The 27,823-nt window shown below is 40.0% G+C and overlaps 1 protein-coding gene across 2 annotated transcripts in view; it reads right to left on the bottom strand.

Moving 5' to 3' along the window:
* CACNA1S (calcium voltage-gated channel subunit alpha1 S) overlaps positions 1-27,823 on the bottom strand; it is an 817,957-nt gene that overhangs the window by 690,004 nt on the left and 100,130 nt on the right. For both annotated transcript variants that reach the window (XM_072137243.1, XM_072137244.1), the window contains exons 6-9: positions 19,590-19,742; positions 8,161-8,360; positions 7,477-7,580; positions 7,231-7,379 (exon numbers count right to left, since the gene is read on the bottom strand). In XM_072137243.1, coding sequence (XP_071993344.1) covers positions 7,231-7,379; positions 7,477-7,580; positions 8,161-8,360; positions 19,590-19,742 — 606 coding nt within the window. The remainder of the gene's footprint in view (positions 1-7,230; positions 7,380-7,476; positions 7,581-8,160; positions 8,361-19,589; positions 19,743-27,823) is intronic.

Genomic DNA, 27,823 nt, shown 5'->3' with positions numbered 1-27,823 from the left:
AGTGGTTTATATCTTTCACCACGTAAAATAAATAATGTAAATCATAAGGGAAGGAACTGTTGGCCTGTCTTCTTCATAGCTTTAGGAGGATCGCTAAACATAAGCCCTCTTTTTTTAAAATCAGAAACTTATTTCTTTTGCTAATAACACAGATATATGCATTACAAAAAGCCAATATTCAGTACATATTATTACAAATGTATATTAGCATAAACGTATATAATATTCCCCAAGTACACCCCACTCCCCATAACCCTTTGGTCTGTCACCTATCCCTTGATCCACCATAGTGTCACACATTCAATACAGCCTCAAGTATAATAGAGTACCCCTTACAGCCCTAGTCCCTTCCCAGATTCAGCATAGACCAATTTCTCCACAATTCCTCAGTTGCCAACCCTGGAAACTCCACCCAATCGGACCACTGTTTCTCAAATTTGTTTTAGATTACCCCTTTTCTGGCAAACTTTCATCTCCATCCATATAGTTTTATTAGTCATAGATATCACCTCTCCCAACCCTGGAGGTTCAGCAACCAACCAGTGCCAAGCTATACTTTTCCTGACCTGGTAGACAAATTTTGCCACAGCCAATCGTTCATTTTGGGTCCCTGTTGTCCATCCATACAGCTCAATAAACTAACCTTAGGATTATGAGAAAACCTATCCTTTAAGTCCTACGCCTCCTTCCACAAGATCTCTAGCGTAGCACAGGACCAGAACATATGCCATCCGTCTGCTCTCTCTTTTGGGCACCAGGGGCACCTAGCATCCTCCCGCAATCACATTTTCCATAGTACATATGGTGTCCTATACACCCTGTGTATTAAGAACAGTTGGGACCTCCTCCAACACTCCAATAGATCCTATCTCCAAGGAACACGATTGAGCTTTTGTCTCAAAGGCATGTCTCAACCGCAAATATTAAAAAAACCAAGAGAATTCAAAATTCTCCCGTAATTGTTGAAAGGACTTCAAAACCCCTTCAGAATACAGCTGGCACATGTAGCGCATCCCCTTGCTATCCCACCTTTGCATATCCTCCAATATTAACACTTCCCACAGGACGGAATTATACCACAAAGGCGTTTATTTAGTACAATTTTGTACTCCCAACAAACCTTTACATACCTTCCAGACTTATTGCAGCACCCTCACCCGTTTTGCCTCCAGTGCAGCTAACGGGCCCATGTCACCTCTCAAGTGCAACAAAGCTTTTGGGCAATCAGTCACACTTTCCTCCCAAACGCTCATATGTTGACACTGCCGCTAAGTAGTACACCCATACATTTGGCAGTGCCAAACCACCCTGATTTTTGGGGAGCTGCAACTCTTTGGTTTCAAATGAACCTTCTTTGCTGCAAGTATTCAATGGCGCCCGACTTGTAGGGAAGCCTTTCTTTTTGTCAGAGGTTATGTTGAGTATTTTGTCCAGAATGGATCCAAATAAATAAATAATTTTGTTTTAGCATTTTTGGGAATGTAAATTCTTGATGTTCTGTATTGTGGTATATATAAATCTGCTCAATTTGTGTTATTATTTTTAAATCCCTATTTGTGTGTACCTGCTTTGATGTGAGTTTTATGTAAAAATGTATGTTTTCATGGCATTTTTAATGCACTTTTTGTTTAATAATTTGTGTTTGTCACAAAGTTACACGAGGGTGGTACAGGCTGTCAACTGTTAATCTGTTTTAATATGTCTTTCTTTTTTCTTTTTTTTTTTTTTTTTTTAATTTTTAATTTTGTTTTTACAAAATACATACTATATTATTCCAATGTTAAAACTAGACAAAAGGTAAACAGCAATTGCATTTCAATTGTTGCATATCATACACAATTCATACAATGTTCACTGCACCGTAGAGGTAGAAGATGTAAGAAAGAAAAAGAAAGAGAAAAGAAGAGAGTAAAGAATAAAGAAAAACAGAGGAAAAAAAAGAAAAATTTTATAATTAACTCTCTGGTGTCACCATCAAATATGAAAGATTTTATGCAGTATTCCTATCATAGCCTGGCCATGATTTCCACAATTCGTCAAGATCATTACTCTTTATAATACCTTGTTCCCCAAGGCATTTTTCCATTCTCCATGTGGAATTAACTAAAGAAATCATTTCAGTAATAGTCGGGTTGGTTTCATCCTTCAATTTTTTAACAAGTATAACTCTAGATGCTGTCAAGATTTTATTAATAACCCATTTATATTTATGAATTTTTTTTTTTAGGTCCCTTGTCACAATACTCAAAAGTGCCCATTCTGGTGAGAGTCCAAGGGAAACCCCTGCTACCAATTCTATAATTTTTCCAACACCCTGCCAGTAGCTACTTAGCTTGGGGCATGACCACAGTATATGGCATAGGGTTGCTTTTTTTCCACAGCGTCTCCAACATAAGTCAGATTGGTCAGAAAACATATTAGCAAGTCGTGCAGGAGGAGTATACCATCTCATGTGAATCTTGATTAATATCTCATAATAATTTAAGCATAACGTATTCTTGCTAATCCCTCTAGTAGCATTAAGCCAGTCCGCTAACGGGAAAGGTCTCCCTATTTCCTGCTCCCATATAGTCATGTATCCAAGTTTCCCATTACTAGAGGTCTCCATAAGTTCTGAATATGCTATTGATATACCACCTTTGTATTTAACTTTTGATGTCAAAAATCTAAAAAATCTGGATGGGTGTGACTCATTAGTTCCAGTGCACATAACATTTCTAACCGATCTTAAAAAGGATTTCAACCTTGCATACACCATAAATTCTGTAGCTGGTATACAAAATTTTCCCCTTATAAGATCAAACGTGCATATACCTTCCTCAGTCCAAATGTCAGCTAATGTTGAAACCCCCTGCCTTTTCCAGATGTTCAGATTTATGTCGATTATACAGGCACTCAGAGTGGCCAATCTCATATCTGATGGTTCAAGTATTAAGTATTTTTTAATCCTCTGCTGTATTCTACAAAATTTGATCCATACCATAAGCATCAGCCTTGTGGTATCGAGAAGCTGGATATATCTTTTCTTTAGATCCAGATTGGTAGCTATAAGCAGATCTTTTAATAGCTCATATGACGCAAACTCCGCCTCTATCTGCATCCAGTTTTCGGAGGGCTCTCTGTCCAGCATCTCTTACAAGCCTCTTTCTATATAACTCTTTATATGCACTCATACTTATTTCTAAATAGTATCTGCATGCAAACATAATAATAGGTAGATTTCATTTTTATATATATTAAAACAGTAATTGGTACAATATGGTATAGTTGTTTATGGTTTATGGTATATGGTACCATATACAATATGGTATAGTTATTGTTAAGTTTCATGTTATGTTATTTCTCAGCTTTCATTTTACCAGTGCTCATGAATAATTCAAAGCGGAGCTGTGATTGGTTGCCATGGGTAACTAAAAATATTCTGACAGCTTGATAAATCTGCCCCTATATGCTACCGAGGAAGAAGTTGGAAACTTCAAAATGTGTCTTGGAATAATATACCTTCTATATATCAATAGGATTGTCCGGTCCACTATTTTATACAAATTGAAGGTGTGGTGTATGCAGCTTTTATACTCACAACTGCATTGGAAGTTGTATTGCTCTCCACTACTGCGGATATTGGGGGTTTTTCCAACAAATCGGGGGCAAGCCGTTGGACGATCCAACAGAATCGGACAACGCGCGGGATTTAACATTTAAATTGTGTCGCAATACCAAGCACTTACATTCACCGGGAAGAAGGTAAACTCTGGCAGACATCAGCAGGGAAGCAACAGTGTAGGAAACCGGGCGCACGATCTTCATGAACCGCGGACAACGCACCTCGGGGATTGTGCAGAGACCAGGTAAGTAAATGTGCCCCATTGTGTTCAGTCGCTGAATCGTAAACCTGGGATCAGTGGTGGACTACTAACCATGCTAAAAACTGCGCTACAAACCAACAACACCTGCGCCAGAAACCATGCCACAGACAAGTGGCATACTTGCTGGAGGGATTCCTGTGTGCTTGGCCTCCTGTGAGCAGTTGTGCGCCACAAACAAGAAACACTCAAGTGCATAATGTCTGTTTATACCAAACAGGGTAAGATATATTTTACTTTATTGTTTTTATATGTTAATTTTTTACATTTTATAAAAGCGTGACTAATAAATGTTAAACATTGTATGTTTGCTGGTGCCACACTTGTATAGTTTTACCTTTATCAGTTTAAAAGTACCGGCTACTTAAGTCTGTTGCACAGCAAACTTAGACTCAGTAGAGGTGAGCTTATGTTTGGGTCACCATCCTTTTCCATTTGTTGGATATAGTCACCGCCTCTCCAGTTCCTTTGTATTTTTTCTAATCCAAACACTATGAAGCCTACAAAGCATTCACCATGTTTATTCTTATAGTGCTTGGGGAGGGGGTGTCCTTCAAATTTACTTTTAATATTTCCATGTGTTCTTTGATTCTTGTTATGAGCGAATGCTTGGTCCTTCCTATGCATAATTTTCCACATTGAATACAATATATTATGCCCTTGGTAAGACAATTAATTGATACCTACCATTGATACCCTTCCCAAAGGATGAAATTGGTTTACAAAGTTTCATAAGTTTACAAGCCTTACAATGTCTACAGGGGTAAAAATTTATGTAAAAAGTCATCATCACTAGATTATTATTACCAAAGTTTTGTGCTTTCATAAAAATTTAATTTTGTGCGTTTTCGGCAGTATTGACAGTATTCGGCAATGCTTTGAGACTATTCGTTTAGAGCCCCTCTTTCATTAGTGTATTGTGTTATAAACTGTATTTTTAATTCTTTTGTACTGTTCTCTCCACTGAATTTTGAGATTTTCTCATAGTGTTAGTTGTCTCAGAAATCTGTTCTTTCAATAAATAGTCTATTGGAATACTAGCTGTCATTACTTTCCTTAATGGAGTTACATCATAATCCTCCTGTATAAATTTTTCTTTTAAGGCTTCTGCCTCTGTTATAATTCTACAGATCTGGACGAATATCTCAATATCTAAGGTATTGACTTTTTGGGATGTTATTCAACCACATTGGTAAGTGGCAACTGTTTTTTAGGATCAGTTGGCTTCGTATATGTTCTTGTTTTCAGCGAGTTATTTTCTACATAAATTGTTGGATCCAAAAAAAAAAAAAAAACCATGGAAGTTTGATTAAAGTTAAAGTGTTTTTGTGATGCACACTATCCCCTATAGGAGCTGCCAAACAGTCACAGATGGATCCCACATCTAGCAAAAATAAAACAGTCTGAGCGGAGCTCCTTGTGTGTCCTTTTATATATCCTTTGATAAATCGACGATTTCACTCTTTTCCCAACTATGTTCCAAATTCTTTAGTAAACTTCCACACAAACGGTATTTGGATGGGAATAGATCGCTATTCAGACAGTTTTAAGCTGCCTTTTCTTGCATCCTGTAGCCAAATAGTGTACAGCTACTATAGAAGAGATTAAGCAGCAGATAGGGTAGTATGTTCAAATATATGGAATTTATTTTCTTAAAACATACTCACAAAATAGAATAAAATCATGCGCATATAAAATCCACCATGTGGACGCCAGACTCGCTAGTTCGCCCGACCCAGGGTTTCGCTACCACGGCTCTGATTAAAGTTAGCAGTAAACTCTAGGGAAAGTGGTTTCCTTTAATCTCGGACAGAAATTAAATCAGAAATTCCTCCCCACCTGCTCAGATGAAGACTACATCATTGATGAATCTACACCAGGGGACCAGGTTTGCGCAGAGCTCGCCTCCTGTAAACAGTGGCAGTCTGAAAAACAATCTAGTGAGGATGATTACTTTTTACATAAACATGGTTGTTTTTAAACATAGTAAATCTTCTAAACCACTTTCATGCTTTGGGAAGGAAGGACCTAGTGGGGATCATTACAAAATCAAGAATCATTAATTGTCACACCAAGGGCATACTATATTGTATTCAATGCCCATGCAGAAAATTATATGTTGGAAGGACCAAGCATTCACTGATAACAAGAATCAAAGAACACATGCAATATATTAAAAAGAAACTTGAAGGACAGCCCTCTCTAAGCACTTAACATGATGGATGCTTTGTACACTTCCACACAAATGCTTTGTATTTTTTTTTATCCCAAACACTATGGAGCCTACAAAGGAACTGAAGAGACGGTGACTATATCAAACAGATGTCCAGAGCATAAAGTCGTTGGATTTTGAATTTAGACACATTAGCCCCCAAAGAAATCAAATCATTTGCATTTTAATCACCTCATTATGTCTAATTTTTATATAAAATTTTATTTTATATACACATTTCACTATGTTATTTTGATTACTGATTACCACTGATTGAGAAGGTTGCAGTAAAGTAGAACTACAGCTCCAAGCAAGATCACCGGTTCTGACAAGGTTCTATAAAAGGAAGTGCTATAGATCCATTAATCTTCTCCTTCCTGACGAAGAAAGCCATGTTCTTTTGAAACACGTTGAAACGAGAAATGCCGTTCCAAACAATCCGTACTGTGAGTGACGGAATTGCATGTGGAGACTAGCCACCAGCCTGGGCAGTCCCGCGTAAGTGAATAGCAAGGAGCAGGTTCTGTGCTGAAACTTTTATGCAACTGAGATTTTGGATTATTGGACTCTTGGTTCTTTGACCCGTGGGATTTTTACCTAATAATAAGGAAAGCATGGAGGAGAACACAATTAACCGGAACAACTGGAAATTTTTTCTGGTCGCTGATAGTAATCTATTGGTTTCCATTTGGATAACTGGCTGCAAACTCACCTCCACAAACATCATCTACTGGTAGAACCTCTTATATAACAAGTAAAAGGTTTATTGATTTTACTAGTTATTTGCCATTTTTCCAGTGCAGTTCTCAATGTTGTTTATCTGTGATTCTTTTTCTACTGAACTGGTTATCCCCATATAGACCAGCGAAGGTACTCATATTGTTCTATACATTTATCTATTATTCTCCGCCCTGGTAACACCTATATATAATTTTATTTTGTGAGTGATTTCAGTCTCTGCTAGGTAGTATGTAATCTTTGTTGCAGGCATAATATTCCTCTCGCTCTGCAAGGTTCAAACTGTTTGCTTGTCTGTCCTGCCAGTATTTAAGGATTTCACCACAAAATCATTTATATGTGCAAGTTGCAAATAATGTTGTGCTCACTCACTCTATTTTGTTTGTCCAAAATAAGTTTTTTTTGCTTAATTCTTACCTTCTCTAGGTTCCATATCTGGATCCATTACTTCTGCATGAGTAATCCAGTCCAAATAACCTCGTAAATCCTCATCCATAGCTTGTTGTTCCCGCAGCTTTTGAAAAGCACCACGAGATTTGGCCTTTTCACGTTCTTTTGTAAACTCACTGTAAGGGGCGTAAAAAACAAATAATCACCTAAATTGAACAAACATATGCTTATAGTTATAGAAAAGAGCTGAGTAAAAAGGTTCAAAATTCATACCCACTCAGAACTCCAAGCACCAAGTTAAGAACAAAGAAGGATCCTAGTAGTATAAGACTCACAAAGTAAATCCAAGGCCATTCATTTCCAATTGCATCATTAACCTAAATGTAAAAAGAGAAAAGTTTTGATGTGTATAATAACTAAAAACCACAAACAAGTCATGTACTTGTTCAAGTCTTCATTCAATCATAGAGGAAAATAATAAATTTAGTGCCAAAAATGTAAATCCTTCTTCCCCTACTCGTCCATCTGAGGACTCTTTGATGCAGTAGTGTGATTGGTCTCAGGACGGTAGTCAGAGCCGGATAAAGAGAGGTGGAGACCACACTTCTGTTAGCTGTTGGATCTGAATGCCCATGGCAAACTCCATGAAAAGGACTTATCAATATGCCCACACATACCTTCAAGCCATAGGATTTACCATCACTTGGTTACACCTTCAGCCTGTTTCCTCCCCAGTACAGTAGTGGATTATTATATAGGTGGATTGGCCAGTATCTTAGTGCCCAAGCCTTCTTGGGTGCCAAAGGCCAACCAAACAACCCACCAAATTTTATACTCAGAAACAAAACAATGAAATAAACAATTTCTTTACAATGTGTAATTGATTTAAGTCAATGTAAGGAATTAAATTAGAAAGACAATTGGTGAACTTTACTTTATTATACTACCAAGACTTACCCAATAAAGTACTTCAGTCCAGCCCTCCATAGTTATGCACTGGTACACAGTCAGCATAGCAAAGCCAAAGTTGTCAAAATGAGTAATGCCGTTGTTGGGACCTGGCCACCACCCCCTGCACTCTGATCCGTTGATTGTGCATTGACGACCTTGGCCTGAAGTGCTACAGGGAGCAGGTTTTTCCACCGTGGCTAAAATGTCTGAATGCAATTTTGTGAATTAATTTAAATGATGTACCTTTCTTATCACAATCACATTATGTACACATTACTTTTAAATTATGCAGTAAATATTCCCAAAAATTACAGGTTTTCAATCTTGAACATCTATGATTTGTCTATTAGAAGTTGCTAAGTAGAAGCAATAAACTTATCAATACAGCTGAAATACACTGCTCAAAAAGGGAACACACGAATGACACATCCTAGATCTGAATAAAATATTCTCGTTGAATGTGCTGACAACAAAATCACAAACAAATCATCAATGCAAATCAATTTTATTAACCGATGGAAGCCTGTATTTGGAGTTTATAACATTTGCTCAGTGTGTACCTGCTTTCATCTGTGAAGAGCTCAGGATGCGAGTGGCAAATTTGCAATCCTGTTGTTCTCTGGCAAATGCCAAACTTCCTTCACAGTGTTAGGCTGTGAGCATATTGCAGCAAACATCCACCGCTAATGCGCGCAATTGGTGCTAACATTTAAAAAACAGCGGGTCATGGGTGCCGCCATCTTTGTTGAGATCGACTGGTTGCCATGAAAGCCTCGGGTCTTTGTAAGGCCAGGGCCCGAAGCTGTATGGACTCTGCAGATTTTTTACAATTTGACAGCAGCACATTACAATAAATCCTTTGTAAAAACCCCATATGTGTATGGTAGGAATTATCAGAGCATCTAGGGTTAAAATACCCTAGAGGGTCTCAAAATAGTAAAAAATAAATTTAAAAAAGTGAAAATAAAAAAGGCCCAAAAATTTTAAATGCCCATCCAGAAGTGACGCGTTTTTTTGCCATTTTCAAACACATTTGGATTTTTTTCCAGTAAATGGCATGGAATAATAAATAACGTCACTGAGAAGTAAAATTTGTTACACAGAAATATTAAGTTATAGAATTTTGAACGTGGGGAGCACAAAAAGATCAAAAAATTCTGCGAAGCAAAGGGGTTAATTTATTTTGTGGGCGACTCTAAATCCAGGCCTGCATTGGTTAATAAATTTGATTTCCATTGATGATTTTTTTTGTCAGCACATTCAACTTTGCACAGGCCAACTTTGCTCACCCAGATGTGTTCGTAACCCCCCCCCCCCCTCCCCTGTGCCGAAACTCTAGCTAAGCCACTGGTTTTGACGCTTGGAATTCTTGGATGTTGGTGCAGAATATGTATAGATGGAATGGGGTGGAGTTTATATATAAGCCATTCATATCTTTTTTAAAAGGAGTAAGTAGAAGGTTTGCTCCAGGTTTACACCAGCTTGTGCAAACCAATTGTTTTAAAATAACAATGAAATATCTTGGTAGTGATCTTGGTTGAATTTGTGTCCACACTACAGTATATTTATTTATATTTGCGACAAAGGTAAAAATGTCGAGATGGCAACTGCTGTTAGAAAAGGAGCTGTAATGCAGATATGATGCAAAAAGTGATGAAAAAGTGCAAGAAAAGGAAAGAATGCCACTCAACAATCCAGCAGTTTTGATACTTGAAATTTATTCCAGCTTGATACATAAAAACAGGGTAAGGAAGCGAAGAAGAGGTGCTTGGTGTGGAAACAATGTCTATTTCACGCCTGATGCATTGGCACTTTAAAATATATTACATTGTACTAAGTCTCCCACCATTGTGTGTTAGGGTTAACTACTCTGGTTCATGATATGATTTTAATTTCTATATACAGGCGGTCCCCTACTTAAGAACACTCGACTTACATGCGACCCCTAGTTACAAACGGACCACTGGATATTGGTAATATATTGTACTTTAGTCCTAGGCTACAATAATCAGCTATAACAGTTATCACAGTAGTCTGTAATGAAGCTTTAGTGTTAATCCTGGTTCTTATGACAACCCAAAATTTTTGGGTTGTCAATTGTCACAGAGACCAAAAAAGTTCTGGCTGGGATTACAATAATAAAAAATACAGTTCCGACTTACATACAAATTCAACTTAAGAACAAACCTACAGACCCCATCTTGTATGTAACCCGGGGACTGCCTGTACTTGATTTTCCTTCTTGTGAGTTGATAATAGTCCGGTTGTTAAAATGTTAGCCAGCTCACCAAGCAACGCGGCGAGTGGTCTCCCTCCTCTGGCTTGCTGCTGCGGAGCACAAGAGCTTTTTAACTGCTTTTTTATACATCATACAGGCCAACAGCATTGCAGCCTGTGCAACATCCCCCACCGGGACCTAGCTTTTTCTTGGAGCCTAGAGGTAGCCGGGGCCCAGAATACCGGAGTCGCGGCCTAGGGCAGGCTGATGTCACGGTGCTTGGTATGGGGACAGCAGGGCTGTCCAGAAGGTGGTGTGTGCAATAAATATGGAGGGAGAGACTGAAGTACCCGCTTATCCCTGGGGCATCCCCTGAGTGTCTGTGAGATTCGTCCCTGGGTAATGGATGGGGAAGCGCATGGTGATAGATAGCCGTATCCAGGGATCAGACGGAGGCACGTTGTGCAAATCAACTCACGGTTCTTTATTGAACAATGGGTAGCAGACAACAGGCCAAAACAGTCAAACAGCATTTCTGAATTCTGGTACTGGAGTGGTTGTGGAGAGTGCTCTGCAGGAATAGTATACCAGCGTGATGGTATAAGCAGGCTGGGATAATGGAGATGGAGCTGTGTCCAAACTGTGGAAGCTTCAGCTCTGGATGAGTGAGAGTCTCCTGACTCAGTTTTCTGTGTCACCTGGGGCACATTTACTTACCCGTTCCGAGGAGTTCACAGAAAGTGCATTGTCCGACGATCATGCACTGTGCCGCGATTCACTAAGATCGTGTACCCGATATCCTGCATGTGTCGCTTGCCCACGCAGGTCTGACAGAGTTCACCTTCTTCCTGGTGTATTTAAGTGCATTGTCTTGCAACACAAATTGAAAGTTAAATCCCGGGCTCAGTCCGAATCAGTCAGACCGTCCACAACAATGTTGTACGCGAGCGCCGCCGCCCGCCAGCATCAGAGCGCGGACGCCACGGTTCTTGTGAGAAGGGCAGGAGTGTGCGGCGCCTGACAGGCGATGACATCATGGCAGCTCTGAGAGAGCCATGGGGAAGGGGGGCTTTAATGGCTGCTGTAGGGGATGGGAGGGGAGGGCTTTAATGGCTGCCGTAGGGGATGGGAGGGCTTCAATGGCTGCTGTAGGGGATGGGAAGGGAGGGCTTTAATGGCTGCTGTAGGAGATGGGAGGGGGGCTTTAATGGCTGCTGTAGGGGATGGGAGGGATTTAATGGCTGCTGTAGGGGATGGGAGGGGAGGGCTTTGATGGCTGCTGTAGGGGATGGGAGGGGAGGGCTTCAATAATGAAGGGTGCCAAAAAAGGATGGCCATTCCAGTAAACTGTGAATATATAGCGGTCAAATATAGCAGTGTTTTACACTTCAATTAGTCAGGTATTCTCTCATTACATGAAGGGTGGGCCCCCCCAAAAATTTTCTCTGGTGGGCCCAAGGTACTCCAGTTCGACACTGCCCTTGACTATACGTTGAGGTAATGTGGTTAGGGTACACCGCGCACCATGTGTAGAAGGAATTCGTAGGGTCTGAAGCTGCTGCAGACAACTGGTATTCAGGAGAAATTCCTGATGTGGTAGGAAGTAATCGAGTAGGGAAACAGTCGGTCTGTTACATATAATGTCCAATAATAAAGGCTTAAAAATTCCTGAAAAGTATTATACGAATAACATTTTATTTGACAAAACTTTAGCTCAGGGATAGTCAGTGGGTGGAGATGCTGTTAGTGGACGACGCGTTTCGGGGAGGAATACCCCTTCTTCAGGTCCAGATACTGTAATTTGTAAAACTCAAAGTTACAATTCTATTATGGAATACATAAATGAACAGGGGTTCAACAGGAGACAATATATAAAATGTACATTACACAGTACATATGTGGGCACAAATAAACAAATGATAATAAAACAGGTATAGGTGTAAATAAATAAACATACATAGATTTGAATAAATAAATGGGCAAACACATGCTAAAATCAGGTATAAAAATAAATAGATGCATGAATAAATAGATAGATATATTCTTGTAAAAAGATAAAAAAGTTTTTGAGTACATAATGGGGTTTCTAAATGTACTTGACCTTAGACATTTCCAGATGGTCACAAAAAAGAGAACTGTATAGGTAGTCCGTTCTGTCCGTATATTAATGTCAGGGAAAAGGGAGAGTACTGACCTGTCTCAGCAGATGGTTCCATGCTGTACAAGGGCTCAGAGGCCAAGGAATGTAAAAAGCTGTGGGTAACTATACATGAAGAAAAAGGGGGATGGGTTACTAAAAGGCTAGATCTATGGTATACCCTCGATAGAAATAATTAGTTTGTTGTTAATAAGAGGGCTAACCTTTTTTGCTAAAGGTCCTTAGTCCTCTATGGAGTAGAAAACCTTACTGGGGAGGTGTGTACTCCGAACCGGCGTCAGCGCAAGTGACCGCTCTGTCGGCTCGGGATCGGGTTTAAATGGTCTTGCTGATTGGCGCGCATGCGCAGAATGGACCGGGACACGGAGACGATTCCAGTACTGCGCTAGATAGGTGGATCAGGGTCTGCGCAGCAAGACCATTTAAACCCGATCCCGAGCCAACAGAGCGGTCACTCGCGCTGACGCCGGTTCGGAGTACACACATCCCCAGTATGTATGCCTATCCTCCACCTACCCGCAGCAGTCACTACCCTTACAATAACCCACCCGGTTCTTTCCCCCTAGGACTGCCCGTCTGTCTTTTTAGGCTGCAGGTTTTCTACTCCATAGAGGACTAAGGACCTTTAGCAAAAAAGGTTAGCCCTCTTATTAACAACAAACTAATTATTTCTATCGAAGGTATACCATAGATCTAGCCTTTTAGTAACCCATCCCCCTTTTTCTTATAGTTACCCACAGCTTTTTACATTCCTTGGCCTCTGAGCCCTTGTACAGCACGGAACCATCTGCTCAGACAGGTCAGTACTCTCCCTTTTCCCTGACATTAATATACGGACAGAACGGACTACCTATACAGTTCTCCCTTTTGTGACCATCTGGAAATGTCTAAGGTCAAGTACATTTAGAAACCCCATTATGTACTCAAAAACTTTTTTATCTTTTTACAAGAATATATGTATCTATTTATTCATGCACTTGTAGAAAATTCAAACAGCACACGTTTTACTTGTAAAAGAGAAGTTTGGGTGCAGGCTTAATGAGATCGGGCTCCAGATCCTCCAAGTAGACAGCAGAAAATAAGCAGCACTCCAAGACGTGGATTGTCAAGAGGAAAAAGTGATGATCTTTATTCCATGTTTTTTTTTTGGAGCCCGATCTCATTAAGCCTGCACCCAAACTTCTCTTTTACAAGTAAAACGTGTGCGGTTTGAATTTTCTAGAAGTATTTTTTGGCCTCAGCGTGCACACCTTCTTTTCCGAAAACAAACACTACCTTTTCTAACATGGCTGCCTCTTCACAAATGGACCCTACCCATGTTTTTACCTATTCTTCTGAAGATGGAGAGAGAATCCTACAGGACCTGAACATCGACGTTGCATTTGTTACCACCCTAGCTACATCCGAACTTAAACGCAAACTTGAAAATGACTCTAAAAGAATTATGACCCTACAACTCCACTTTGGAACCCTGTGTGAGTACTACAAATCACATATGATACCCAGAGGTATGCGGTCGAGAATCGCACCCACATTTTTCATGCAGGATTCTGAATTTTGTGCCAAATTTGCACAGATCTCCAATAAGTACTCCAGGGATCTGATACTTCTCAACATAGAATTTCTGAAAAAAGAGATTGATTTATTAAAGTCCAAAATACAAACAACGGACTCTACACTTAAAATGACACTATCTGAAGAGGAATTCTCCAAACATCATGACTTGATACAGACCAGGATTATTCAACTTAAACAGGAACAAGAAGAAACCAAACGCAAAAAATGGAACCGGTATCTAGATAATTATAAAACAGGTCAAATCTATGGTTGGCATCAAAGAGATATTGGCGTCAAAGAGATATTGCATCAAAGAGATATTCAGAAACGCAAGTGACGACCACATAACGCAAGGAGAAATGGCCCTAAAGATGATACCAAGAGAGACACCAAGAGAGTTTTTTTAGGGACACAGCAACCTACAGAACAAGAACTCAACATTGTACTCGAAGAGGAGGACGCAAACATCACTGCTCAAGAAAACACCCTACGCTCCAAGCCGAAACAAGTCAACCCACCCATGGCCCTCAGGAAGAGGAACCCCAATCAGTGGTAAATATATCCTCTAAATCACTAACTGATTACCAATTGTCTGTCCTCTCCAAAGGACTATCTTTCTGTACTACGTCCAAGCCGGACTGGTTCCAAATTGAAATAGACTTGCAACACTTCTTTAGATCTATTAAACTTAAACATTATTTTTGTAACCTTCCTGCCAATACTAAGTCTGATATGACACCCAATGCTGAATTGTCACTTAAACATTTCAATTGCGCAATATCAGCTCTTTCACACCCGACGTGGATGCCCAACATATTGGGTCATTCATAACGGCGGTGAAACATGAAATACAAACACTTTGCAATTCTTCTACCACTGTTGGGCTCCTTCATCCCAACATTACACGGGAAGAAATCTCTGCATTGGATGAGCTGGCCCATGACGGCGACATTACCATCAAGCCCTCCGATAAAGGCGGAGCTGTCGTCGTCATGGATACCAGCTCATACCTTGCAGAGATCCGTAGAAAATTATCTGATGTTATGGTTTACCGCAAAATCACTTTTGATCCCAAATTCGATATTGCTAGGAAAATTAAGAGCATTTTAGATGCAGCCAAATATGTTAACATCATCGACAATGACATGTACAAATATCTCACAATACAGCACTCTATCACACCTGTGCTATATACTTTGCCGAAAATACACAAGAGCCTCATCTCTCCTCCAGGACGCCCGATTGTATCGGGTAGCGGTTCCATCTTTTGTAACATCACCACTCTCTTGGACAAATTACTTCGTGACCTTTCAGTTTCTGGATACAAGATACCACAGATTTCATTAATAAACTTAAAGAGGCAGAATCTAGCATTACTGCTGATACCTTCCTGGTGTCGTTCGACGTAGTATCTTTATACACGTCGATCGATCACCAGCAGGGGATCATGGCTGTTAAGCGTAAATTAACCACCACACAATACACTCCCAACAGTTTATTATAGATCTTTTAGAACTAGTACTGAAGAATAATTATTTTTTGTTTGGGGACGACTTTTATTTACAACTGATGGGCGTGGTAATGGGCGCCAATATGGCGCCTACATACGCCAACATTGTGATGAGGGCATTGGAGGAAGACGCCATCTATGTTTCCAGCCACTTCAGGCACTGCCTGCGGTGGTGGCGTTACATAGATGACGTCTTCCTCCTCTGGACCGGTACTGAGGCAGAACTTCTTGACTTTCATTCCTATCTCAATACCATCGATGCATCCATCAAGTTTACCTTGGTACACTCTAGAGATAGGATTCAATTCCTCGACACACAGGTTATCCTGAATGCAGGCACCATCACTACTGACCTTTATGTGAAACCCACGGACAGAAACACTCTATTAAGGTAGGAGAGCCATCATCCCAGGGCTATGATTAAGACACTCCCCTATAGTCAACTTAAGGGTTAAGAGAATCATAAATGATCCCAATAAGGTAAACATCAATTTAGACACCATGGCCCATAAATTTTCCCGACGTGGTTATCCTCATAGGATCATAAAAAACAACCTTGAGAAAGCATGTCAGATAGACAGAGCCACTTTATTATCTCCCTCAGTGAGACACACTAATACCAATAGGATCCCTTTTGTATCCACATACACAGTAATGCGATTGCCAGTATCATTCAAAAACACTGGAACAAATTATCTGGCAGCTTGTGCCCTGTTCCTGAATTTCAAAACCCCCTCTTTTTTCATACCGTTAATCCCAATCTATCAAGGACCGACTAGTTAAGTCTGATGTAGGCTCACAACGCATGAATCGACAAACTGCAATTTTTGGTCAACTGAGCAAGGGATCATACCCTTGTCGTAACTGCATAAATTGCAGGCAAATTAATAGGGGCTCTTCCTTTTTACATAACAATGTCCATTACCAAGTGAAACACTACCTTAACTGTGACAGTCGTTTTGTAATATATATGCTAAACTGTCCATGTGGACTTGTATATATTGGTGAAACCACCTTGGAATTCAAGGTTAGATTTCACCAACACCGCTACACTATCCGTAGTGGCAGACGTGACCTGCCTGTCTCAAAACATTTTGTGGAAGCTGGCCACCAGGAAAGGGACTGATTGACCATGTGTCCCCGTTACGCAGAGGTGGTGATAGGGAGCGTATTCTTAAGAAAAAGGAATTGTGGTGGATATACACCCTAAACACCTTAAGGCCTAAAGGGCTTAATGTAGATTTCAAATTGCACAATGTATGAAATTACTTCGTGATTTTCTGGATACTGTTGATTCTCTGTACCTCTCACAGAGGCATAGGTTTATAGTGATATTTTTTTGTTTAACATATCCTATGATTATTATACTAATACTATTTCTGCTCCGCAGATCCTTCACAACATACTGAAGCCGAATTTGGACTGCTCTCACCATCTTTCCATCCATTCTTCACAGCGACGCTTCTTTTTTTTCATAAAAACGCATTTTTACATATCTCCAGTGTCTCTTTAAGTGTATAACAGACGACTCCGGATGATCATATTCTGTGCCATTGGAGTGGTTATTGATGTGTAAATGTACTATTTGTGGGGACCAGAGGTAACATTTGTTAATCCTGTATTGACCGTTTTGGCCATAGGGATATAACTATTCTATATATAAGCTCTTAAGTCTCCCCTAATATGTAGGGGTTAATATTCGTTGATCCTCCCACGTCCCCCTTTCTATATGAATCTCTCTATGTTGGCCCTGTTGGCCACTTATACACCCTCCGCTGTGCCATTGATCGTCTGCAAGTTGCTAACTTCTTAGCTTTATACTTACCTCTTTATTGATTGCGGTCATTATGCTGTTTCTATTTGGCAGGAGTCTATAACAAATCCCGATGACGCGATTTTCGCATCCAGGAAGCGATTGTTACCGTGGATACTTAGCTCCTCCCCTGACATGCGCAGTACACCGTTACTCCGCTTGCGTTCCACTTGCGGTTCATTCCCACGATCGGTCAGCGTCCGCTGTCTGTACACATGTTTTCCCTGCAGGACCGGTGGATCAAGGTGGTGAGACCCCAGTCACTCTTTTTTTAACCCTAGTTCATTACAATTGTGCACTTTCAATATTGTGAGCACTCTTCACTTTATTTACAGGCTTAAACTCTAATAACACTATGCAAAAACGCTATAATGCACCAGCACTTTATCTTTATGGATATGTATAACGGCATTCCCACTTTCGATTGTTGTATTTTGCTTATTTATACGTGATAGGATGCAATATGTTAATTCAAGGGGGTGGGATCATCTTGATCATGTGATCACATATGTTTGCTATATAAGATTGCTGTTCACCCATATCACTAGGCTTGACAAAGGCTCTCAGGAGCCGAAACGTTGCTTCTGTACATTTTTTTGTACTCTAAAAAACATGGAATAAAGATCATCACTTTTTCCACTTGACAATCCACGTCTTGGAGTGCTGCTTATTTTCTGCTGTCTATTTATTCATGCATCTATTTATTTTTATACCTGATTTTAGCATATGTTTGCCCATTTATTTATTCAAATCTATGTATGTTTATTTATTTACACCTATACCTGTTTTATTATCATTTGTCTATTTGTCTATTTGAGTTTTACAAATTACAGTATCTGGACCTGAAGAAGGGGTATTCCTCCCCGAAACGCGTCGTCCACTAACAGCATCTCCACCCACTGACTATCCCTGAGCTAAAGTTTTGTCAAATAAAATGTTATTCGTATAATACTTTTCAGAAATTTTTAGGCCTTTATTATTGGACATTGTATGTAACAGACCGACATAGAATAGCAGCGCGACTCTGTATACTGGTTCCCCTACTCGATTACCTCCTTGACCATACGTTGGCAGGGAGGTTGCACATGCACCAGGTCAAAAGTGAAATGATTGAGGTTTTCACACATCCCCTGCACTGCAGTCAGAATCATAGAACCTGCTCCTGGTACCCAGGTGACAGGCTCTGTGACAACAAGCTACTAGGAGCAGGTTCTGAGACTACTGGGTAAAGGCTTTCTGACTACTGGCAACCAGGGCAGGCTCAGTGACTAATGGTTACGGGGCCAGAGCTTGTGGCTACTGTAACTACTGGGAGAAAACTATGACTATTAGCTACTACGGTCAGACTCTAAGCCTACTGGATAATGACTGGCTCCTGTTGATAACTGTGACTATTGGTAACTGTGTGGGGGCATTGTGAATATTGGTTTACTGTTGGGTACGGTTTTCAAGCACTGCGACTACATTAGCTACTGTGGGTGGAGCACTTGAATATATACTTTGGATCCCACAGAAACAGATGTTATGGGGCCCACAGTGTCAAGGTTTCCCAGCACCTGGAGTACTGGGTGCCTACATGCTGGATTTATATGTGTGGTGTGTAAATACTGTATGTGTGTTTATATGTTGTATGTCAGTATATGGTGATGTGTATATGCTCTATATGTGTGTGTATATGTAATGTGTGAATGCTGCACGTGTATATGGTACTCTATGTAGGTGTGTATATGTTGTATGTATGTATAAATGGTGAGTATGGTATATATGTGGTATATAAATGTGTGTGATTGTAACTAATGTGTGATTATACAAATATCTATATATATTTGTAAGTGGGAAGGTGGCTTCAGAAGTGTGATATGGGGCCCTGCCACTCCTAGTTACACCCCTGCACAGAAACCCAGTAAATAAACATAACCAATGTGCCTTATGGGAGTCCTCTAACATGATATTTCTATACAATAGCATACATCAAAAGTATAAAAAGTATAACAGGCCATGCAGAAGGATTGATAATACACAATGTAGTATTAGAGCAGCAGCAAACATTTTTTCAATATGAAAATCTGGAAATATGTTTATTCAAATTTGGTAATGTAATTGTAGCTCAATGTAACTGTACTATAAGAAACAAATTATCAGACAGCTTGAGAGATCTGTTATTCATATACATTTTTACCTGTTCCTTTATAATAACAAGTCTTGTGCATCTTCCCGGAAAATAACTCTAGTCCGACGATAGCATAGATAATGATCATGAAAAGAACCAACAATGCTATATGAAGAAGAGGAACCATTGCTTTGATTATGGAGTTTAACACAACTTGAAGACCTTAGGAAGAAAGAAATGACTTAAAATTAGTAAATAACTGAATAAGGAACTTCAGATACTTTGACCAGAGGCGTAACTAGGAAAGGCTGCGCCCCCTTCCCATATATATTTGTACATACACATTTATACAATCACAAACATTTATACACTTTTATACTCTCATATACACACACAAAGTTTTACACCCATATGCTCACCTTTATATACTCGCACACACATACAAACATGTATACACTTATATGCACACATTTATGTACTCATAAATTCATACACTTAAAACATACAGTAAATACAAACTCATACAGTATATACACAGCATGTACAAATCAAATTTGCACACAAATTGTATAGTACATTATATACATAAATATCATATACTTATACATACAGTATACACTCACCGTATACACACATACATTCAGTATAAACACACTATATAGACACACACAGCGTATACATACCGCATATACATACACACTGTAGGGGATCAACTCAAATGGCAACTTCAGTAACAGTCCAGGTAGCGGTTTTATTTCTTTCCAAACATATAACAGAAAATACAGTCCATATAAACAGGCTTGACTCACAGTCCTTTGTAGGTGGTGTATCCATCCAGCAACATAAACAGACAATGTCACTGTTGCGGATCCTTGGCTGTGTAACACCTCCAGCTCTGCATGCAGTATAGCAGACTCCCAGACTGCAAAAACACATCACCCAGCTCACCTGAGCTTCCTGGCTTTATTTCGCAGCCAAAACCTGGCCTGGATATGTGGGAGTAGTCACACACCCTGGCCCTGCTCTTGACTACTCCAATGAAAGAAAGAAACTGCATTAAGCAGCTTTGCTACATTAACAATTGTCAGAAACCTAAGGTTCCTGACCAAACATTAACCGGCTCAATTCACTGAGGCCAGACACCTGGGTGACACATATCTGCCATCAATAATGGCCCCTTGTACCTTCTCACAACACATACAGTATTTACTGCATATACACACATATTGCATATACATATGGCATATACACACATACATACACTATATACGGCATACAATAATATTCTTTATACAACGCCATCAAATTCGGCAGCACTTTACAAATCAGCACATATACTGCAGGCGTATGATAGCCACGCCGCTGCATATTCGCAGTTGTATACATCCAGAGGCGGAAGCAATAAGCTAGCATTTGCGATTATTTCAGGTCCTGATAAATATGCCCCAAACTGCGTTACATAACATATACAAACATACATACATGATATACTGCATGTACACACACATACTGCAAATAAACAGAAACATACAGTATAAACGCTGGCAGGGGGTAGCACCGCCGGGTGATACAAACTAAATTTAGTGAAGTTTACTCTGTTATCAGCAAATGTGCCCCAACAGACCAAATGCACACAATATTTCAGTGAGCAACGTCCTAAGATACATGGGCAAGCGCTCTCAGGGTACCGTTGCGGATTTGATATTTTACTTCCTAGTGACATTATATATGCCATGCATTGCAGTGGGAAGCTGGAATAAAATTCCACATGTGGTGGAATTTACATAAAACATTATTTTTCACCATTTTATTGTGGGCTTTGTTTTTTACAGCTTTCACTCTGCACTCCAAATGACACAAAAACATAATTCTTTGGGCTAAGTATGATCATGAGGATAATACATTTTCTATAGGTTTTATTAGGTTTAAATAGTCTTTAACCTCTTAAGGATGCATGGGTTTTTTTGTTCATTTTTTGCTCTCCACCTTCAAAAATCCATAACTTTTTAAACTTTTCCATGTGTGAGTGCTTATTTTCTGCGCAGGGGGAAGACAATTAAAAAACCATATCTTAAAAAGTTCACTTTCTACACAAACTAGAAGGCTAGAAGACACAATCCCGAAAGGTAACCACAGATGTGGAAATTGTAAATACTGTAGCTATATAATGAAAACCAAAAATTTATAATTTGGGGGTCAAAGAGCCAAATTACATCACCTAATCACTTGTGACCGATATTATATCGGAAAAAACAAATGAACATGAACATGTGGTTTATAGAGCACATCAGATCTGTAAAAAACAAGTGAAGGTGCATCAAGGCTAATCAAACACATAAGAAAAGAACATAATTCTAATCCATACATCCCCTAGTTTGCAGTGATAGACCATGCACAACAAAAATGTGAATGGTAGCAATAGAAATCGATTATTGTTGCAAATAGAGGGCAAATGGATCCTAAGATCCAATGCCATGGGACCGTTGGGCATGAACTATAAAATCGATATGAGTGTATTCCTTTTATGACTTTCACTGTGCGCTTCAAATAAAACCTCTGCTTTCTTCTTTGGTTCGGTATGATCATGGTGATACCAAGTTTATATAGGTTTTATTATTTTATTACCCCTGCTCCCCTGCCAGCCCGTGTATATAGCCTGCCAGCCCGTGCTCCCCTAGTATATAGCCCACCGGCCCCTGCCCCCACAGTATATAGCCTGCCAGCCTATGCCCCCACAGTATATAGTTTGCCAGCCCCTGCAGTACATATCCTGCCAGCTCTTACCTTCCCAGCTAATAAGTTATCCATACTTTGGTGAGCTGTAGGAGGTGCAAAATAAGCTTATGTTACATTTTGAGGAATGTGCAACCTCTTGATCACTTTTTATTACATTTTTATGTGGTAGCGTTTCGCACATCTGGGCGCCATTTTCCATTATGGGGTTCACCATTGCAAAAACCATTTAAATTTTTTGATAGATGAAGCATTTTGAGATGTAGCAATTCCTAACATGTTTGTGATTTTCACTGTTTATTGTGTTTTATATCAGTTCTAATTAACGGGTGTGATTTCAATTTTTAGTTGAGCTTTGTTCTAGAGGACTTTAACCTTAGATGGTCTGATTGTTCCTAGCATATACTGCAATACTAACATATGTATATGGATTTTTATAGAGTTACGAAACTGCAGACGCCATGCAGCCTAGGGTGTAATACCATAGCAACCGATGGCCGCTCCCCGATTACTTCCCGGGGAGTGACGATCAGAACAAAGATGGCGGCGCCTCTGTCTTTTAAATGCATGCTGCATCGGAGGGGTTAATGCCCACAATCAGCTCTAGCATCGATTGCGGGTATTACCAGTGGGTGTTTGCTGCAATATGCCGCAAACCCCACCTCTGTATGAAGAGGGATCACCCCGTGAGCCCTCTTCATACAACCTCTGCACCTCTGTGCCTTACATGTACAGCGCAGTGTGAAAGGGTTAAAAAATGAAAACCTTTTGTACACAAAAACATATCTTAGTTTCATCCTTTTCTGTACTTTTTGTTCCCATGGCCTAAGTGCATAACTTTACATTTATCTACATTAGACTTCCATTTCTCCATCTTCCACAAATCCTTCTGTAATGTTATACCATCGGCCTCAGTATTTATTACTTAACAGATCCTAGTATCCTCTACAAATATTGAAACTTTACTGTGTATACCCTCTATGAAGTCATTAATAAAAATATTAAAAAGAAGTGGCCCCAATACTGACCCCTGTGGCACTCCACTGGTAACTTTAACCCAAACTGAGAATGTGCCAGTAATACTGACTGTCATGAACCCCTTTCTCGGAATCTAACACAAGGTATTTAAGCCCCGCCCACTTACACAAAATGGCTCCCTTACGCTAATTCCTTCTCCCACAGCACACCCAGTCAACCCACTCATGTCAGGGAAACCAAAAGCCTGACACTACAACACCACGCACGCTCAGCCCAGAGGGAGCACAACCACTCTATGTATTCCCCTACAACTTACATGCATATGGAACACTACTGCACAGAGCCACTCTGCACCACAATACAGTCATGCTTCTTACAGCTGCCACCACTTACAATTACGGCTTACACAATGCAAATTTGTTGACCATAAATTAAAATATTGGATTTATAACCAAGTTTTCTTTGAAGTATAATGTCATGTTCTTAAGTAGCCATATTCAGACACATGGCCAACAATGAGGGGCTTGGAGCCAACAAGTCTATACCAATTCAAAATTCTGTTCAAGTGACACAGGAAACCAATATACATTTCTATTGATGGGACAGGAAAATCACAGAGGGGGGTGGGAGCAGTTGGTCTATGGACCAATTACTAATTATGTTATTCTATAGGACAAAGGTAACTTCCCTTTAGCTCTTAACATAAGTAGGGGCTTAATAACCCATAATTTTTTTTACAATGACCATCTATTTTCTATCACTAATTGCTAACCCAAATATAGAGATTTTTGCCTAGTCCCAACTGTCTCAAGTTATGTATCAATCTTTTATGCAGCACTGGCTTGGGAAAGTCCAGACACACAACATGCACAGCCTCTCCCAGGTCTGGTCTATAACTTCTCATGGAAGCCAATGAGGTTACTCTGACAGGACCAATCGCTCAAAAACCCATGCTCAAATATTTTATCATCAACTTATATATTTTATATCAACTTATACTCACCTATGCTACTCTTGATGTTGATTGTGGCACTTGTCTTCTCTAGGTCTGACACACACCTCACTCTCCCATGCACAAATTCAAGCCTCCAGCGTGATAAATGCCTCCCTCTCCCATGTTGGAGAGGGAGGTGATGTCACAATGTGGACGTGCATAATTAGCAGCCTGCAATGCCAGAAATCTCATCCCCATGCTCCTTTTTAAAAAAACTTTCTCTTCTAGGTGATCCAGGCACATCAAGCTTAGAGAAAACAGCGATAAGATCAAGATAAAGAGGAGCGTAGGAGAGTATGTGTAGATGTTTTTTACTTATTTTAAAATGGTACACTTTAGGGCTCTTAAAGTAAAAAAAAATTCAAAATGAAAAAGAAAAAATGGGGAACACACACACACACACATATCACAAATCACATCACATTTAAAATAAATAGTAATATTCCCTAATAAATTAAACACTATAAAAAACACTAGTCGCCCAGTTTGCTCCACACTATACATATTTATTTATATATCAAAATAACACAATAGGAAATTCATTTATAATGGTAATTTTTAGTTAATTTTAAAACTGACAAAATAAGATACTGTACATTACACAGTACACTATGGGGCACATTTACTAAGGGTCCGAACAGCTCATTTTCGTCGGGTTTCATGACTTTTTACCATTTTGCCCTGAATTGCCCCAGTTTTTTGGCGCATGCGATCGGAATGTGGCGCATCAGCGCCGGCTTGCATGTGACACAAATCAGGGGGCATAAACTTCGGAATACCCGACTGATTCGGACAAACTGCTGAATTTAAAAACGAAATTGTGTCGCAAGATCACCACTTACATGCACAGGGAAGAAGAAGGTGAACTTGGGCGGACCTCAGTGGGGAAAGCGACACATGCAGAATATTGGACGCACGATCTTAGTGAATCGCAGGAGACCCGAATCTTCGTCAAACAACGCACAGGGGGATCGCGACGGGACAGGTAAGTAAATGTTCCCCTATGTGTCTAATGGGAAGCATGCTGATCATTTTTGTGTAAATAAATAACATTTTCTGGCATCACACCCAAAGGAGTGCTTGGACTTATTTAAATTTTGATACAATTGGGGTGGGTACCGTAATCCCCATTAGCACCTGCTGTCGATGTGCGACTGCACAATCGGACGATTATATGACCCCTTAAATTACCCCACTATAGAAACTTCACCCATCAACGTATGCAAAACAACTTCTATTAAGTTTAATAACCCTTTAAGTGTTTCACATGGGTTAAAACAATATGGACCTGCAATTTAGAAACTTGAATTTTTTGGGGAAAATACATTCACTGACAGTTTCATGATGAATAAAATGATGAAATGCTCTGCAATGTTTGATGCCCAATTTCTCCTGAGTGTACCGATAACCCATATGTGGTGGTAACCTGCTATATCGGCACATGTTCGGGCATAGAATGAAAGCAGCGTTATTCAGAGCAGATTTGTATTGTCACATTGAACAAACTTTATTTTTTCGTAATGCAAACATATGAGGGCTTATTATTTGCGGGATGAGATACAATGTATGGATAATTTATTTTGGGGGTCTATAGCTTATTGATGAGATTTTATTAACTATTTTTAGAGGGGCACAAACAAAATAATCAATTTTTATTTTGGATTTTTAGCACTTTTCCCCCACTCAACGTAACATAAAAATACTATTTTATCTTTATTCTCTGGTTCACTACGATTACGGTGAGACCTCATTTATAAAGTTTTTCTCATCTTTGCTCAATTTTGGAGATAATCACATTGTTTTTACGATCAACAACTTTTCAGGGTCATAACCTCTGTATTTTTCTGTTGTCACATCTGGTTGAGAGCTTATTTTTTGCAAAAGAGTTGTTCTTTTCAGTATCATATTAGGGCGCGTAACTTTTTTTGATCACTTTTTAGAACATTTGGTGTGATGGTGTTTGATGAAAAATTGTATATTAGTATAAGTTTTTCGTGTTTTTTTTTACGTCGTTCACCAAGCGGGTGATTTATATTTATTGTATATATATTGATAACCAGGGTTAAGAGGAGCCGGCAGCCTTGAGGCACTCGCCAGACCCCCGGCTGCAGCAGGAGGGATCTGATCCCCCAGTAAGCTCTGAGTTTTTCCGATCCCGGGTGTTAGTGCTGGGTCTGGGCTGTGATATCACAGCCAGATACCGGCACTTGCGGTACCCACCGTAGAAAGCACCATGTCAGAAGAAGTACTCTTAATGACCGTCGTAAAAAGCCGATAGGTCCTGTGTATTATATTGCAAAACAGGGAAACATGGATATCCACTATATCACTACTTGCCCTTCAACATTAAGAGTTCCAGTTTCTCCATTTTGTTTAAGGCTTTTGGTATTAGCATACAAACACTTTATAAGGTTTCACTATTTTTTTGCATAATAATAGGGCAACCTTTACTTGGAAAACATGCCTAGGGGCTGACATACTTGTAAAATCAACAAGCACCGGTCACTAAAGCATATACAAATATCTTTAATTTCTTGCAATTTAAATGTTTCCTCATGCATGTAGATGCTGTAGATGCATGTTGCACCTGTCATACCCGCGCAAGTGACGGGGCCCAAATCTGTTGGGAGAGCTCTATTGCGGGCACATCTCATTTCCTAGGAACTTGGCGGTGCCACTCGCAGGCACATCTCATTCACCAGCAACTTAGCGGTGCCTGTGTGCTGGCACCATAAAGCAGCGCTCTGTGCACTGCAGGATGCTGGCATTCTTTACCGCGCGACTGCTGTAGAAGGCCAGAAGACAGGAGAGTGGGAGCCCTGGCTGGACCTGAGGACTAGGGTGGGTTTTACCATTTTTTTTTAATTGACAATATTTATTCCATGACTGGTGAGGGGGAGAAGGGGCAGGCTGTTAATAGTGAACCCATGGGGGATGAGGGGGCCCAGGCTGTATATAGTGAATCCATGGGGGTTGAGGGGGGCCCAGGCTGTATATAGTGAATCCATGGGGGTTGAGGGGGGCCAGGCTGTATATAGTGAATCCATGGGGAGTGAGGGGGGCCCAGGCTGTATATACTCAATCCATAGGGGTGAAGGGGGGCTAGGCTGTATATAGTGAATCCATGGGGGGTTATGGGGCCTAGGCTGTATATAGTGAATACATAGAGGTTGAGAGAGGATGATTATAATTAATCAATTAGGGGGAGGATGGCTTCATATAATCCATGGGGGTGAGGGGTGCTGCATATAATTAATCCATGGGGGCTGCATATAAGTATTGCATAGGGGGTGAGGCTGCTGTATATAATGAACGTATGGGGGGTTAAGAGGGGTGAATACAATGGATCCATGCCGCTACAAGAGTTTAGTGCAAAGGGGCCCGCTGAGGCCTGGATCCGGCCCTGTGTATTATATTGCAAAACATGGAAACCTGTTCTAATAAGATACAAAAAACATTGTACTGTTAAGCCTGTTTGTTCTCATTCTCAAACTCCTAGATGCAATTTAACATAACAATATATCTCATATAGTGTGGGGAAGTGGGGAAAAACATAACTCCTGCGTCCACAATGGGAATAGCTATTGGTAAATGTTAT

This window comes from Engystomops pustulosus, chromosome 2 (genome assembly GCF_040894005.1).
Source record: "Engystomops pustulosus chromosome 2, aEngPut4.maternal, whole genome shotgun sequence".
NCBI lineage: Eukaryota > Metazoa > Chordata > Amphibia > Anura > Leptodactylidae > Engystomops > Engystomops pustulosus.
The sequence above is the reverse complement of the archived record's forward strand: the minus strand, read 5'-3'. Positions and strand labels throughout refer to the sequence as shown.